Below are 13370 nucleotides of genomic sequence, written 5' to 3' on the forward strand. Positions count from 1 at the left end.
TCAAAACAAACACTGCACCAAGAGCTCAGAGCCTGAGTCATTTGTGATCGTAGCTCTTTGTTTTATTTTATACTCCATGTAGATTTTGCACTGTCATGGAGAAGTGCCCCCCCCCCCCCCCACCTGCATACTGTGTGTTCGGTGTGAGCAGCATAAGCCTAAGCCCTCTTTGCCTCCCATTGCTTCTCGTAGTGTGTCTCTTCCAGTGTCGACCGAGCTGTTAGTCTAACTCTCTCTGTTTACTGCCTTTCTCTTTCTCCTCTTCCTCAATCTCTATTCCACCTCTCCTGTTCTGTGCTCCTGGACTAACCCCTGCTCTCACTGCCTACCCCCTGTAACCCTGTAACCCCCCACCTTGCCACTCAATTTACACCCTCCACCTTCCAATCTCCCATCTCCCATGATCCCTAACGTAGCGGTTGCCAGCGGCTCGGGGGCCCGCCGCGATTCTCTCTTCTGTGCTGACGAGCTTGACTCGCTCTTCTCCTACTTTGACAACTCTGCCAAGCTCAGGAGCAGTAAGTACTAAATGATCAGTGTTTCCCCTCCCTCATCATCCCCCTCTGTCCATTTCTGCTTCGGGGCTGTGGACTAACAACCCTCCATCCACTCCCGTTCCCCCTTCATCCAGCCCGTCCTAATGGACCATGCCGTCATGTTCAGAGCATTGCAGAGCTTCCCATGTTTTGTTTTCCCGGGGGTGGGAAGTGTTTCTCTCTCACATGTGTTTGGTCATCGTCTGTATTTGCATTTGTCTCATCATATTTTTGGTGTTCAGGGTCCTGAATAAGGTGATGGTGGGGGTCTGTCCTCCAGTTCTCTCTCTGTTGACTTCAGCTGGGGACTTCTGTGTGTACACTGTATAAAATAATAGGACCACCTGCTGTTTCTGCCAATCATACTGGAGAATAATGACCAGTTGTTAAATACCAGTTCATGTTCAAAAAGCAAAAGCATTCATGAAAACTCAGGGGCAACATTCGGATGCTCCATGATGCTCTGGAAGCAGCAGGAAGGGTCTCCTTTTATTTAATACACTCAGTGAATTAGCTTTTGTTTTACAAGTCGATATAAAAACTCTTTGTTTCACAGTCAAAAGTGCCGACAGCGGCATCCAGAACAGCGCTGATGGGAGCCGAGAGATGCTGGCCAACACCCCGTCCAATAACAGCCTCACAGATGCAGGTCAGACTCTAACACTTGTTGAACTTTAATTGCACTCAAACTGTAGGCCTTCTAGTCATTTGGCCAATCTCAATGTCACTGTGTTAGATCTGTTTCAAGCCCTGAAGCTTCTTATCTTTTTCGGCCAAAAATAAAGAACTATCCAGAAGAATGCATCACCATCACCACAAAAACTAGGATTTTTTATATGTTTCACTATGTTGGAGAAAAGAAAGAAATACAAAAAAGTTAGAAGACTTTTCTCCAGTAATTTAAAGCAATTTATAGAATTTCTGTGCCGTGAACTTTGGAACTTATGAGAAATAGTTTAAGAATCTATAGGGGGAAACATCTGTTGCCTCACAACCGCCTTTTCATCTACATATTGACTGTTGAGAAAAATGTCTCCCATCTTTCTCTTCTCAGACGCGGCAGAGCCTCCGGCCATGCCCATGCCTGCCACGCTGCCTCCTCCATCCCCCTGTAAGGAGATGGTTTTCTACGAGCCGAAGGAGTACAGCTCGGGTCTGCAGCTCTACTGGGCTGCATGCGCCCGCAGCCTGCCCGACATGTCGGAGGCGCTGGCCCACGGAGGCGAGGTCAACTGGGTCAACACGGAGGACGACAAAAGAACGCCGCTCATCATGGCCGTGCAGGGGGTGAGCATTTAGAGAAATCAGTCCCATTTGTTTATTGCTATAACTATACTAACTTATTATCACTCATTTAATGATTTCATTCATGTAGATCTTAAACATTTAGTTGGCAAGGAACATGTTTAGTATATATGTCTAAGGTGGAATGGACTTTCATCAAATCATAGAGAAACAAAACTTCTAATCTACAAAGTAAGCATGTTTTCTCTCTGGAAAGTTTTAATTTGTTACACTAATGGTTCCTTTCAGGGTTCGCTGGTCACCTGTGAGTTTCTGCTCCAAAATGCAGCTAATGTGAACCAGCAGGACGCCCAGGGCCGAGCGCCGCTCCACCACGCCACCATGCTGGGACACACAGGGTTCGTTCTTCACATCTCATCATCATTACTTCACCAACTTATTATCAGAGAAAATTGGGGCATTTTGAAGAGAGGGATGCAACCCAGATTATGTGAGCTCAGGAAAATGACAAACCTTTCTCTCTATTTTAGGCAAGTGTGTTTATTCTTAAAAAGAGGAGCAAATCAAAATGCTGCGGACATTGACGCAAAAACTCCCCTGGCGATAGCGGTGGAAGCGGCCAATGCAGACATCGTCACACTGTGAGTCTCCTTCTCGTTATCGATATCATTGTTATTGATATTAATATTATTTGTGTGAATCTATAGTTATTCTGGAAGAGTTTTCAGAACTGTCTACACACCTACACCACCTGCACAGCAGAAAAGACTGACTTCTGAAAGTGTTTTGGAAAGTTTTACCTATTCATTTGAGTAACAATTCCTAAAAAAAATAGGCATTTAGTAACTGTCATGGTTAAAATAGTTTAACAAGCAGTAAGAACTATGTCCACAAGGTGTCGCTACGTAATCATGTTCCAGATCATTATAGTGCAGTGGACATCTTTCCACCTCTACTTAAACTCTGTGGCCTTTCAAACGCGCATTAGTTATCAGAGTGGAGTATTCCTGTGATTCAATTATTAACATGTGACATTTTAGTTTGGTTATTGACTGTTTTCTGTCACTTCCTGTTCCTTAGGTTGCGGCTGGCCAAGATGAACGAGGAGATGCGAGAGGCGGAGGGGCCCTACAGCCAGTCAGGTCATTATAACAACAACAGCCCGACCGAGATGCAGTACAGGAAGTGCATGCAGGAGTTTATTAGCCTGCAGCTGGACGAGACTTAACAACTGTCCGCTCTCATTAAAACACGGGGGCAACACACTGCTGAGCCCGGCTCATCAGAGTGAATGTAAAGCCCAGGTTCAGAGTCGGGGTCAGTTAACTTCAAAAGACAACCCAGAGAATTCCTGCTCAGAGGTTTGATTACAGGGCAACTATTTAATGAAGTGAGCTCCAGTTGAAGGGAAATTTGGTCGACTGAGCCCGACTCTCTCTGTGCTGCTCCTTTGTCCTGCTGTGCTGTGTGCAGCTATCCTGTTAGCCTCTGAGCGTCTGCCAGCTGCAGCGTGTTGTGGCGTAGCATCAGGTTCTACACTGTATACATGTGACAGTGTTAAAGCCATCGACTCTGGTGTCTTCTTCCAAAGTGGAACATCAACGTTTTTAATGAAGTGACTGTTACTAATCTAAAGTTATTTATAGCACAACATTCAAGTCACTTTTTACTACGTCTGTACCTCCTCCCTTTAGGTCTAAATGATATAACTCTTGCTGATTCCCTTTTATTAAGAGGAGCTCTGTGATTTATAGCAGCTTATGAGAGTTTGTTTTTTATTTGGGATAAAAAAACTTGTAGGAGTGTTGTGTCTCCGCTATCAGTCACAGTATCTTTGCAAAAAAAACTAGCTGCCCAGTAACTGCCACCAGTATCCAGTGACCTCAAAGTGGCGTCCGTTTCACTCTCTGGCAATAATCGTGACTTTTTGAATGACATTTTTTTATTATCTGACCAGTCCGGTGAGGCGTAGTGTGTGTTTGATTTTAAACTGACCTGTCAGAAGTTATTTAAGCACATTCCTTTAAGGGTTATGCAACTGCTGTACATTGTCCTGCGATTGTTAGGTTTCCCTTTGAAGTCTTAACCATTTTCAAGGCCTGTTTACTGATAAGAACTGTTTGTCGTCTCATTGTTATGCATCTTGCTGTTGTGACATTGCTGTACAGATATAAAGTATTTTAGAAATGTTTTTTTTATAAAGATTATATGAGGAATAGTATGCTTACTGTATATGTTGTAAATGATGTGCATACATACATTACTTTATAGAGTTGGGATTGACCGGTTGCACAGTGGTGACGCCACGAGGGGGCTCTGTGTTCACATACTAACTTTTTATTTTAGTTATTGTACTGTATTTACTTCCTGTTATGACTACTAATAATGTGTCTTGGTTATTAGTTGGTTAAATGTGCTTGCTCATTGCCTGTAATCACTGAAAATCCATAATCGTAAGACGATGAAGGCCTTTAAGTGCCATCGCTTTGATTGTATCAAACGTTAGTGGGTTCTTACTCAAATATAGACCATCTGAGGGTGGGACTCCGTCAAGCAAGTGCAATAGTGTAGGAAAATGTCCACATGTATATATTCTTACCACCTGCTGGTCCTAGCTTATATTTATCAGAAGGAAGCTTTAAAGATAATAATAAGCTTTAAAGAATAATCATGAGTGAAAGCTCATTAGAGTTTGGCAGATAGTGAAGGAATGATTGACCCCAGTTTTATCCGCTCCATTCAGCCCCAAATCCTGAGAGACGCCAAAGCAATTTGATTAAAATGTCCTTTCTCCTGATTCAAGTTGACAGAGCAGCGCCTGGTGTCGTATGTGATGTATTGATTGGCTGACGACTAGTGTGGGGATTGGTCGTTGGTTAGAATAGAGAAACGGGTTGTGTTGATTTTGTTCTCACGGGTTAATGAAGTTATTTTGTCCTTTTAGAATAGTGGCTGAGGGGAATATTTTAGATTGTAAGATGAAGGAACTCATGCATGTCCATTTGTCCTGGAACAGTGAAGCGTTTAAACCGAGGGCTGGATGTGCCACTTTAGAGATTTTGATCCTTTTTTTTATTAAGTGGAATATTGTCCGTCAGAAATGTGTTGGACCTGTGTGACACAGAATGAATCCGTATTTTTTCTTAATTCTTTAGTGTGTGCACAGCTAGTTGATTGCAGAAAAGCTCATCAGCAGTTAGCCGAGCATTGACCCTGAGAGGAGCAGCAGCAGGTTTGTCATCAGCATCAGGAGCAGAGCAGAGTCTGAAGTGCTTCCACCCCCTGAATCGTCCTCAAGTTGTTTTGCTTCGTCAGCTCGCCCTCTCTGATACCCGAGGGCCTCGCTCTTCATCAGTACCTCCAATCAGCTGATGAACGAGGGGATGATGAAGGGTGTTCAGGGGTAATGAATGTGAGGGAGAACTAACCTCATCAATCTACCCTGCTGCTCTTTTTTTTTTAAGATTAAAGTTTCCTCGACTCAAGTGTTTCTACCTGATTGAGTGTGTGGATGAAATACAGAGCAGTGGTTCTCAGCCTGTGTTTTTCGGGCATTTTTAAATCTCAAGGGGGAAAGTGTATATATTTTTTTAGATGTAATTATAATTAGTGTTTCTTTAATCAATATTTGTCTCGTGTAGTCTTCTAGAAAATCTGAAAATGAAGATTTTACACTTGACACGAGAACCACTGCTCTCTCTCTTCTGACACACACTTCTGTCTATCTCGCTGTGTAAATTCACGCTCTCTGTTTCTGTATTTTAATTTTCTCCCTCTCCTCCCTGGAGTTTTGTGCCTTTCTTCTGTTCCCTTTTTTTCTTTGGGGTGCTGAGGCCAACACAACTGTATTCTTGTACATATACTCCTGCACTTTAAACACAATACAGTTGTTAACAAAAACGAATCTCTGTGGGCTTGTCTTTTCTTTCTGAGTCGATCTCCAGTAATTGTAAAGTGTTAAATGAAAAACTCTCCAGCTGTTTGTTTTTTTCAAACGTTGCCTTTTTTTTTTTTGCTTCTCCTGTTCTTTCCAATCTTTTCTGCCTCTTTCTTCTTCTATTCTTCATACTTCGAGCCACGCCAGCACTATGAAAGGTATGGCCAACATTTCCTTTCTTGTTCTGATGTTACTCTCACTGTCCATGAGCTCTCCACAGAAGGCTGATGGATGCAGATTTTTCTGACAAAAGTTACAATTTTAGTAACAAAAGTCATACTTGCATGTGATATTAAATGATTCATTATCGCAGAGAAACGTGTGAAATGGAAAGAGATAATTCATTATTAATAAGTCATTATTTGCACAAACGAGTGGAGCATCAGCATCATACAGCTGTGGATTTCTGTCTCAATGCGTGCCATTCATTTCAGGGCTTTTATTAAACAAAAGTAATATTCACTGTCTGCTCTTCACAGGTTTAAAGGATTTTAGTGTGGATACAGGGAGTCAACCGTTAAACAAAAGATAGTTTTTTCCCACTCAGATTGCACTATTTAAAAGTTTCTACACGCCTGAAATGGTCAAAGATTTCAGTAATTCACAAGGGAAAAAAAGTGTGTGTAACACTTGTTGGGAACCATGTCTCAGTCTGACTTCTATTTTATTTCACTGTGTTCTTGTTGCTGATCTCTTGTGTTCTCTTCCTCTTGCAGGAGATGAAACATACCAAGACATTTTCCAGGATTTCACCCACATGGCTTCCAACGACCCGGAAAAGCTAAACCGCTACCAGCAGTACGACCCCCCAAAACCCTGACACAACAGAAACTCCGTCCACTAGCACACAGAGACTGTCTGATTAACCCCCCCTCCGACCTCTGTTGCCGCTCAGTGCTGCCACAGCTGGACTCCTCTCACATCATCATCAACCGTCTGTGAACAGCAAACCTCACTATTCTTTTTTTTAAGCTGTGCTGTCCAGTACTTTTATGACTGAATGGTACAGTGTGAAAGCATTTGAAGGGATTTGATATGTCGGAACAACTCAGAGTGATAATTGAGCTGAATGTAGAGCCGCCATTACGGCTGTCAGTTATTTGAATGTTTTTCTATCACTGACAAAAGATATTCAAAGGCATTTTGTTAAAAAACAGGTGTTCTGCATCAGAGTTGTAAAGAGGTGAGTGCATGACCAACTTTTAAATGCTCCATTTATATTTTTAGGTGCTTCCTCTTTTTAATAGGATTTGTTTTATGATAATAAGCCTCTTTTTTATATCAAACTTGTGCATCAGTGAACTCTCAGCAGCGTATACATGGCAATATGCTTTTACTCATTTGCACAAATCCCTGTATGAAATCGCCACTGATGTTTACCAGTTTTGATGGTAAGACTTTGACATGTTAAACAATGTACAGTGATTATACATGTTTTTGATGCCTGCAATGTTAAATATATAATAGTTTTTGGATTTTTAAATGCTAGATCTCTTTTCTGTGAATGATTTTAATTTCTCATGTCACCGTATCAGTCCATTGGAGAGGTTATCAGCCCTTAAGTGTCCTGATTCATGTTGATTAAAAATAGCTAAGATGATGGTAATTTATAGATTCAGTCCATTCTGATTTTCAAAAGTTGAGAGGTAGTTGTAGAATCAAGTGTGTTGCAGCTATTGTATTCCTGTTGGTTGTAGAGGGTTTTTCATAGCAAAAACAATGTCATGGAAGTTTCCTGCAAAGGACTTTATCATTTGGTTTAAATTATGGGAAATATAGGATTTTCCCTGAAAGAAGATTAATTGAACTCCAGTCAATGCTGAATGGAATTGGTTAAACTCAGTAGCTTCATGCTACACAACGCACCGGTGAATCTCTTCACTGTGCAGGAGCTCACCTTCTTTTGATACAGGAGTTAGCCAAAACAACATCATAAAACTATACCAAATACTGAAAAGATAGATAATAACTGAGTATAAACGCAGTGAATAGCTATTGCTGAAAAATGCTGATCATAAATAGTATACAAAATTAGATTGATTTCATGTACTTAGTTCTCTGTTTAATTTTCATGATCGTCTGACCTGTGCACTTACCACAAACTCTTGTTATGCAGGAAGATGATTGGAATAAATTCATCAGACAGTTAAACACTGTCTCTGTTTCCCTGTAATACAAGCAAATGACATAGACCTTTCAAGTAAACTTCTCAGGAATTAAATTATGAAATGAATGAGCTGTAAGTGTTGCAGAGAAAATGTTGATAGTCTGCAAAACGTCCAGATATGTTGGAGAATCTGGAAAGATGGTTGACCTGCAGTTGTACAGTCCCTGTCATTCCATGTGATCAGTTGTTCAAAAACATTTCCTCTTAAAAAAAGGCGACTGAAATTCTTCAATCCACAAATTAATTCTGCAAATTCCCTGATAGATATCATGTGTACTGTAGGAAGTGTTTTCTTTAAAACTGTAAAATCTCTTCTCTCTGACATGAATGGTGTTTAGTAAGACATGAAGCGCAGAGGAGTCTTTTAGCATGCAGCTTGGGATACAATTCTTGTACATTTTGTACAGATGCTTTTGAATAGAGAACTGAAGTATAAAGGTAGTGGTACTTGAATCATTAAATAAGCTTTTGTAAATGCGGTTCTTTGTATCCTTTGGTAATTTAGCCTCTTTTATATTGCCTGTCTGTGTACCAGTATACATAATGTACTGTATATTCTATCTGTAATATGTAAGAATTCAATACAAATGGACTAAGACTTCATCATCAATTGTTGACCCTTTTTCTTTCTTGAGGTTTCCTTTCAACCACTTTTCCTCATTTGGCTTTATTGAGGTCATTACAGGGAAGAATTTATGGAGTCGATGTGACTTCTGTAGGAATGGAAAGTAACACACCGGTGCCAAATGTTAGCCATTCACTCCTTTGTGGATTTTCAATATTTAATAACAAGTATAAATCCTGCATTTAAAATGTTACTTAAATGGAAGTAAAAAAAACTATTATCAGCAAAATTTACTGAAAGTATAAAAAGTAATCATTGTGCTGAAAAATTGCCTTTATTATCTAGAAATGTCACATATATAAATACATTATATTTATATATGTGACATTTCTAGATAATATTGCTGCATCAAGTAGCATTTTACTTTTTGTCGACAAACAAAGTTCTGATTGACTTTGTGTAACATATTTAAATAATTTCAGTCTTTTGTGACTAAAAGATATTATCAACAAGTTACATTTTTAGAGATGCATTTTGTAAAATGTAGCTAAAAATGTTGTTTAAATGTAGTGGAGTAGAAGTACAAAGTAGCATAATATGGAGACCCTCAAAGTACAAGTACCTCAGAATTGTGCTTAATTACATTACTTGACTAAAGACTTTATGTTTAAACTGAAATGTAAATAATATTTATTTCATATACAGAGGCTCCATTCATGAGTACACACTGCGCTGGGGTCATGGATTTCTTCCCGTGCCCATCTTGATAACACAACACAGATATATTAGCCAGTCCCAATCCCCTTTAATAATTACAGCCTGTTTATTTCTGTGGCTGTGGAAATGAGAGGCATGCGGGCCCACTACTTCAAATGACTTATAGCTGTGTGTGTGTGTGTGTGTGTGTGTGTGTGTGTGCACAGGCCAACGTGTGTGTTTAGTCTACTTCAAGCCAATGTTCGAGAAAACACATCACTTTTTCAACAACGATATCTCGATCATAATTCATCTCTATACTGCTGGACACGTTCATGCCAAACATACAGAACAGCTGTCTGATATAGCTACAGCCAACTCATAACAATGGTAATGAAAAAGAAGGATTAGGTGAAGCATAGTGACACAAAATAAAGACTTCAGGGTTTCAAAAAATATAACCAACTGGGTTTAGCCTAGCCTAATGTCATGGCTGCAGGGTCCTGACTTTATTCCCACTGTGGCCCTTTTGAAATATATGTATTTACCTCTAATGAAGAAAGAGCGGCCATTTTAATGCACAAAAATCTCAATTACTTACATCTCTATGTTGAAGTATTAGCTTCTCATACTGTATGACTTTTAAAGCTGATGGATATTTGTCAGTTTATTTCAAACCCGAAAAAGGAAGATCAACACTTGTAGAAACATTGCATGCATGCAAAGTTTAAGTGAAAGAAATACAAATAGTAACAAAAATAGTCAGAAAATAATTAAACGGCTGAAAATTACATATTTCTCCTTTTGAAGAATATAGCACCCTATACATAGAGATACCTAAACCATCGATAAATGCCATATTATATTTGATCTGATTTAAAGGTCATCTGATGCCCATCTGGTCCGGCCCCTGTGCCTGGCTCATGAGCTTCTCTCTGTGAATCGGCCCTGGGCCTTTTCCAGGAAGTCTGTGGTCTGCTGGCCTGTGGAGAAGCGAAGGGCCGCCGCTGGAGATGTTTCCCTCCATAAAAACAGCATGTGAACAAACGCTGAGAGGGCCAAGCTCCATTAATGCCGCTTGGCCTGCCAGGGAGCAAACTGCAGAACAGACTCATGGTAACAAGTCCGTGGTGACTGAAGTCTCCTTTCCTTTAAACGGATACAGAAGAGAAATGCCGGCTGGGATGAATTCACTTACTAATGCTAAAGACAAGTCTAAATATTGTTAAATCAAGAGACAACCTTTGATTTGATCCACTTTAATATACACACATGAGAAAACGTTTCAGTTTACTTGACTAACTTGCTAAAGATGTTTGTGATACATTTTATAGATGTGAACTCTTTTAATCTTGACATTATCTCTGGTACCTTTTATCAAGTAGATCCTTCATTTACATTTATTTGTTGGTACTTGATTGAATGACAGATGTAATCAATCAATCAAATCAAAGTTTACTTATATATCACACATTTTGCATTTCTCTCAGGGGATTTTACTGTCTGTACAGAATATGAATACAACGGCCTCTGTCCTTTAGACCCTCACATTGGACAAGGAAAAACTTCCAAAAGATATACAAAAAAGCCTCTGGGGCCTGTATGAAAAAACGTACAGGAAGTCGGCCATTTTGAATTTGGCATCGGAAAAACGCGATTTATCGCCCTCGTACTTGAACGAACTCCTCCGAGGGGCCTTGTCCGATCGGCTCGAAAATCGTCGGGTAGCATCTTGAGACATGGGCGACAAAAGGATATCACGAAATCTAACTTTTTTTTGCACGGCGTAGCCGTTATTTAGCACCAGAGTTCGCGTTCGTACGATTTTCGGCGACCCCTCGCCATGGAACACGATGATGTCATAACTCCAACTGACATGCTCAGAAAGTCACCAAACGCCACATGATGGTTAACACTGCTGCCTTGAACAGCTCTACGTCAAAATTTACGTTACAAAATGTGGCGTTGCCATGGCAACGCATCCCTCGCCATAAAACACGATGTCGCTGTAACTCCAATGGACACGATCCGATCGACCTCCAATCTTCGCCTGTGTGTCACTGGTCCATGCCTAAACAGCTCTAAGCAGAATCTGCGATCTTATGGTCGGCCGTTGCCATGGAAACTGCAATGCTCGCCATAAAACACGTTGTCATTGTAAGTCAATGGAAAATCGTACGAACACCATCAGACCTCAGATAATGGTTAACGGTCCGCCCCTGAACAGCTCTATGTTAATTATGGTGTGTCACCATATGCGGTTGCCATGGAAAGTCAATGCTCGCCATAAAACACGTTGTCATCATAAGTCAATGGAAAATCAACCAGATCGCACCAGACTGCAGATAATGGTTACTGGCCACACGCTGACCAGCTCTATGTGAATTATGAGATGTCATCGTATGCCGTTGCCATGGCAACACGTTTTTCTCTTAACTCCAGTTAACATGCTCCAAATGACCTAAAACGTAACATGTTTGATATTGATGCAGCCCTGAACACATCTAGGAGTATTATGGGATGTCATCATATGCCGTTGCCATGGCGACAGATCATGTTTGTGTTAATGCTGTAACTCCCATGAATGTCGTCCGATCGACCTGAAACTTCCCGCCTTTTCTAACGAGTGACTCTGGAAAACACCTGCGCGACACATGTCGACGTTGTGACAACATCCTGCCAGCGTCTCAGACCCGCTCATCGCTGCTTGCAGCTTTAATTATAATTGTTATTATATTGTTGTCTTTTGAGAAGCTACGGTTATTTAACACACAATCAAGACTCTTTCTGTCTTTTGATGGGTTAAATGTGAACTGTTAAACTGAACAGAAAGGTTCACATTTCATAGTTTGGAGCAACCTAGCTCTGTGAATCCAAACAGTTCTGCTTGTATTCTGTGGAAGCTGATGATGAATGGTTGAGGTGCATGAATAGGTGCAGTGTTATTGTCATTGTACCATGCACCTCCTTCACCAGGCTGCAGGCTCCAGGCCTTGTTTAGTTTCTGTCCAGCCTTCCAATAAATGTTTTATTCCTAAATTTTGCGGAGCCTTTCTTACTGAGTGATGCCTCCCCAGAGAGCAGTGCTCCACGCCATGCTGAGCCGTCAGTCTTTCCTACAGGTCTCCCCAGCGGAGGAGGTCTGGCGTCCAGCTGCTCAGACAACCAGAGGATGGAAACCTCCTCTCACAATGAGCCAGCAGCCAGCCAGGGCTCCTTCTATCCAAAGAGTGTACAGTGGGAACCCAAAGGTCGGGGAAGTGACCTTTCTAACCACACAATTACTGGACAAATTTCCTAGACCAGCTGGGAACATGAGGTAAAAATCACCAACACTATTCTCCCTAAAACCCTAATGTGATGACACACTTACAGTAAAGGAGTCTGCTGATAGTGTAGAAGTGCCTTACTGTCAAGATAAAAACGTAAAATGTTTATTGAAGTCCAATAAATCTATAAATATCTAAAATGTGATTAATTTTGATGAACTCTCATTGGGCGCCGTGAAGTAAGTTTTAGGTTGAATGCTCGGCAGCTCTTCACTGCAACGTCTAACTCAGTTTCACATTCAGTCAGACAGTTAGCTCACATCTGAACCTTTGCTCTTAAACACAGGGCTTCACTGTGGGACCATCAATAATGTCTTAACGACTGTTAATTTGAATATCTTCTATTGATTTATTTCCACCGCTGGATCCGGAGTGAGTGTCTGGCAAATATCCAACCTAAAACTAACTTCACTGTAGTCATCATATACTATATTGTTCCACTCATCAGCTGTAGAACTCCATCACAGAGCTGAGAGGCTGCAGGAGTGTACTGAAACTGTGTAGTGTTGTTCAGGGATACGATGCAGTACTATGACCTGCCACTAGTCCTGCACAGCTGCCGCTACAGCCCGCATTATATAACCCTTCAGACTGTTTTGACACTAGTCGCACTATCTGGGTGCAGATGGTCCGAGTGAACGTAAACACAGTAAACTCTAGTCACCAGGACAGGGTTTGAGTAAACAGGCAGTGCATGCAGCAGAGAGACGTGTGACTTTCTGAGGGTGTTTTTATTGTGAACTCTACAGTGCTAAAGCTACCTGCTGCTATTAGACATGATCAATACTTCTACAGTCTTTCACCAACTGTATGAAGTATACCGTTTTTATCTTAAACTTTGGCACAAATTCCATTAAAATGTAATCAAAAATTGTGTGTCTGCTGAAACTAACAA

The 13370-nt window shown here is 40.9% G+C and overlaps 1 protein-coding gene across 1 annotated transcript in view; it reads left to right on the plus strand.

The window, feature by feature from the left end:
* The window catches only part of LOC134869442 (arf-GAP with coiled-coil, ANK repeat and PH domain-containing protein 2-like), a 45258-nt gene extending 36770 nt beyond the window's left edge, over nucleotides 1–8488 (plus strand). Inside the window, 7 exon segments of the mRNA XM_063891062.1 lie at nucleotides 417–518; nucleotides 1093–1185; nucleotides 1591–1823; nucleotides 2070–2179; nucleotides 2312–2422; nucleotides 2862–2923; nucleotides 6435–8488. Coding sequence (XP_063747132.1) covers nucleotides 417–518; nucleotides 1093–1185; nucleotides 1591–1823; nucleotides 2070–2179; nucleotides 2312–2422; nucleotides 2862–2923; nucleotides 6435–6538 — 815 coding nt within the window. The 3' untranslated portion in view covers nucleotides 6539–8488.
* The last annotated feature ends 4882 nt before the right edge of the window (nucleotides 8489–13370 follow it).

This window comes from Eleginops maclovinus, chromosome 9, assembly GCF_036324505.1.
Source record: "Eleginops maclovinus isolate JMC-PN-2008 ecotype Puerto Natales chromosome 9, JC_Emac_rtc_rv5, whole genome shotgun sequence".
Classification (NCBI taxonomy): Eukaryota; Metazoa; Chordata; class Actinopteri; order Perciformes; family Eleginopidae; genus Eleginops; species Eleginops maclovinus.